The sequence below is a fragment of the Chionomys nivalis genome, chromosome 14, assembly GCF_950005125.1.
Source record: "Chionomys nivalis chromosome 14, mChiNiv1.1, whole genome shotgun sequence".
In the NCBI taxonomy this organism is placed as follows: domain Eukaryota; kingdom Metazoa; phylum Chordata; class Mammalia; order Rodentia; family Cricetidae; genus Chionomys; species Chionomys nivalis.
In genome coordinates, this window is record NC_080099.1 from 19,175,827 (window position 1) to 19,179,238 (window position 3,412).

Consider the following 3,412-nt stretch of genomic DNA (forward strand, 5'->3'; position numbering starts at 1 on the left):
TGCAGGATCATTGTCTCAGAACCACTGAACATGGATTGGTCAGAAGGAAGCAGAGGCGGAGCCATTCAGAGCAGTCTCGCCTCTCAGTATAACCGTAAGAAATCAACAGCCAGCACCAGGCTGCTCTAGCTCACAGGGATGCTCCCGCTGGAAACTGAACTTCTGAGAGGCTCCGGTGTGAGTATGGGCACGCACATGCGGCTCCCAGCTGTACAGCGACTCTCAGGAAAAGGACTCTGAAAAGACCCTAAATGAATAAGGCTGAAACGAAAACTGCAGCGAGAACAAAAGCAAACGGCGAACTGGTCAACTGAGAATGAACATTCAGAAGCCCGGGTGTCTAAAGAGATAAGGAGCAGAGCGGAGCCCAGAAGAGACCAACAACTCCTTTGCAAACCCCGCGGCTGCTTCTGACTGCGCTCACAGCAGGCGCCAACTGCAGCCTCCCAACTTCCACAAACACGCACAAACAGCCTGGGAGAAAATCACCACCGGAGCTTCCCTGACCCAGGAGGTTGGATCAATTCAAGGAGAATTCGAATCCAGCTGCTGCAGGAAGATGAACTCCACCCACCACCATGGCATGTATACTTCCCTCCACCTCTGGAACCGCAGCAGCTACGGGCTGCACGGCAATACCAGCGAGTCCCTGGGGAAGGGGTACTCTGATGGAGGATGCTATGAGCAACTTTTTGTGTCTCCCGAGGTGTTTGTGACTCTGGGTGTCATAAGCCTGTTGGAGAACATTCTAGTGATCGTGGCAATCGCCAAGAACAAGAACCTGCACTCACCCATGTACTTTTTCATCTGTAGCCTGGCTGTGGCAGATATGCTGGTGAGCGTTTCAAACGGGTCGGAAACCATCGTCATCACCCTGTTGAACAGCACAGATACGGACGCGCAGAGCTTCACCGTGAATATTGATAATGTCATTGACTCTGTGATCTGTAGTTCCTTGCTCGCGTCCATTTGCAGCCTCCTTTCCATTGCCGTGGACAGGTATTTCACTATCTTTTACGCCCTCCAGTACCATAACATTATGACGGTTAAGCGGGTAGCGATCATCATAAGTTGTATCTGGGCGGCTTGTACGGTGTCGGGCATCCTCTTCATCATATACTCGGACAGCAGCGCTGTCATCATTTGCCTCATTACCATGTTCTTCACCATGCTGGTTCTCATGGCCTCTCTCTATGTCCACATGTTCCTGATGGCGAGGCTTCACATTAAGAGGATTGCTGTCCTCCCCGGCACTGGTACCATCCGTCAGGGTGCCAACATGAAGGGGGCAATTACGCTGACTATCCTGATTGGGGTCTTCGTGGTCTGCTGGGCCCCTTTCTTCCTCCACTTACTGTTCTATATCTCTTGTCCTCAGAATCCATACTGTGTGTGCTTCATGTCTCATTTTAACCTGTATCTCATACTGATCATGTGTAATGCCGTCATTGACCCCCTCATTTATGCCCTCCGGAGTCAAGAACTGAGGAAAACCTTCAAAGAAATCATCTGCTTTTACCCCCTGGGAGGCACCTGCGACTTGTCTGGCAGGTATTAAGTGGGGACTGAGTGCATACTAGGCATACTGGGACCCTGCAGACTTTCTCACGCTGGCACACCTGAGCAATGTGCTTTGGCAACAGCTGCTTCTCCTGTGTATTGCTTTGGTTGAAAGTGTCTACTGTTTAAGTTTCAGTTTATGGCTTTTGATATGAAAAAGTCTAAACCTGTTATTTTTAATGTCATGTGCTACTTTTTGGATTGTCAAGTGCTAATCTATGTTCTATATTGTGGGCGCTGTGGATTTACAAAAAAAAGTGTGGGGGGGAGACATCCTTATTAAAAGTTTACCAATGTCTCTTTCCTGTTATTTATCAAGATTCAACACTTGTCTTTTCTGTAGTGACAGAAGCCAGAACCTTATTAAATATGTTCTCAACTGTTTCATGCATCACCCCCACAGGACTGCAGAAGCTTGATTCCACTATTTATGAGGAAAATGTTTAAAAACTAAATGTTTGATCATTCTGTGAAATTTCAAGCAACTTAATAAAAGCTTACCTATTATCCTTTCTGTTTAAATATACTGATACTTCTCTTTAAATAAAAGAAAGAGAAAAGGAAAAGAAGCAGCTACTGAGAAAAAAGTGAGGTTTGGGTCACATACATTTCTCCAAGGCAGAATTTCTCATCACATGCATTTCTCCAAGGCAATAGCCTTATAGTACACATAGGCAATTTAGCTGAGGTAGGAGAAATGTCCACTCACTATTAAGATTAAAGTGCCCTGACAAATCTAAACTGCCCAAGCTTTGCTGAAATCCCTTGTGGCAAATGATCCCCAAGCATACGTGACAAAACAGAATAAATTCTTTTCGACCCCTTAACCAGAGATCCAGTCCACAGAAACCTCCAGAAAAGTGACCACTGCATCGAGAGGTGCAGCATTTCATATTAGAGTTGTCCATGATTATTTACACATTTCATATGCAGGGGGCTTGCTGTTCACTTTCTGATTACTTTTTGAGCTGGAGTATTAGTGCTGAAGATCAAGCATTTAACATTTCAAACCAAGTCCACATCACAAAACATTTTGGGACAGTGTTTGCAAACAGCTAAAGTGTGGGACCCTGTGCTGCTGGCAAATGATACGATGGAAGGAAGGCACACACTGGGTCCTGAGGTGTATAATTAAAGGGTATCTGGTGTTTTTATAGTCGCACCTTGGGGATGGGAATAGTTGCTTTTCTCCAAAATAATACTATAGGTGTGGTCACTAAGCAACCAAATCTATGCTTTCTAATCTGTGTATACTTTAAAAATCAAAGAGATAAAATCTGTGTTAGGCCGAGGACTAATGGCAAACTTCCCTGTGACCCAATTGGTAGCATCTCCGACTCATAGGCAAAGATGCTGCACAGCAGAACATCTGAATTAAAATCTAAACGTTTGAGATATTGATTATAGGCATGAGAAACACTGAAGGCCCTTAAGTGCAAATACACATCAGAGTATGATGGTGAAGCTAATTGTTTCAAGGTGCTGTCCCCAGAGCCAAACTGCCAAAGATTCATAAGATTAGCTGTGCTTCCTTGCACACAGGTAGCATCACCATCAGCTTGTGTGTCACTGGTTCTTCAACTGAGTATCTGGATGGATAATTTTCCCAGGCATTTGTACAGAGTTTGGTCCAATAGAATTCAGAGGCGGCAGTATATAGGCTGAGAAGGAAAAGGGGAACGAGCACCATCTGGGCACCCATGGGGAAGATGTCCTCCAAGGTGGGTGAAGACTTGCCAGTGTGACCGCTTTGTGGTCACTCTCATAATCCTGTAACTCCTCACTCAAGCTCTGAGGAAGCCCAATAAACTCATTGGGGCCCAGGGTAAACTTTGCTGGAATTGTATGTGCA

General features: G+C 45.5%; 1 protein-coding gene across 1 annotated transcript; it reads left to right on the forward strand.

Annotated features, from left to right (window-relative positions):
* The first annotated feature begins 228 nt into the window (after nucleotides 1–228).
* On the forward strand, nucleotides 229–1,816 carry Mc4r (melanocortin 4 receptor). The gene has a single exon (XM_057789046.1). It carries the CDS (start codon nucleotides 560–562, stop codon nucleotides 1,556–1,558), a length of 999 nt encoding a protein of 332 aa, XP_057645029.1. The 5' UTR covers nucleotides 229–559; the 3' UTR covers nucleotides 1,559–1,816.
* Nucleotides 1,817–3,412: the final 1,596 nt, after the last annotated feature.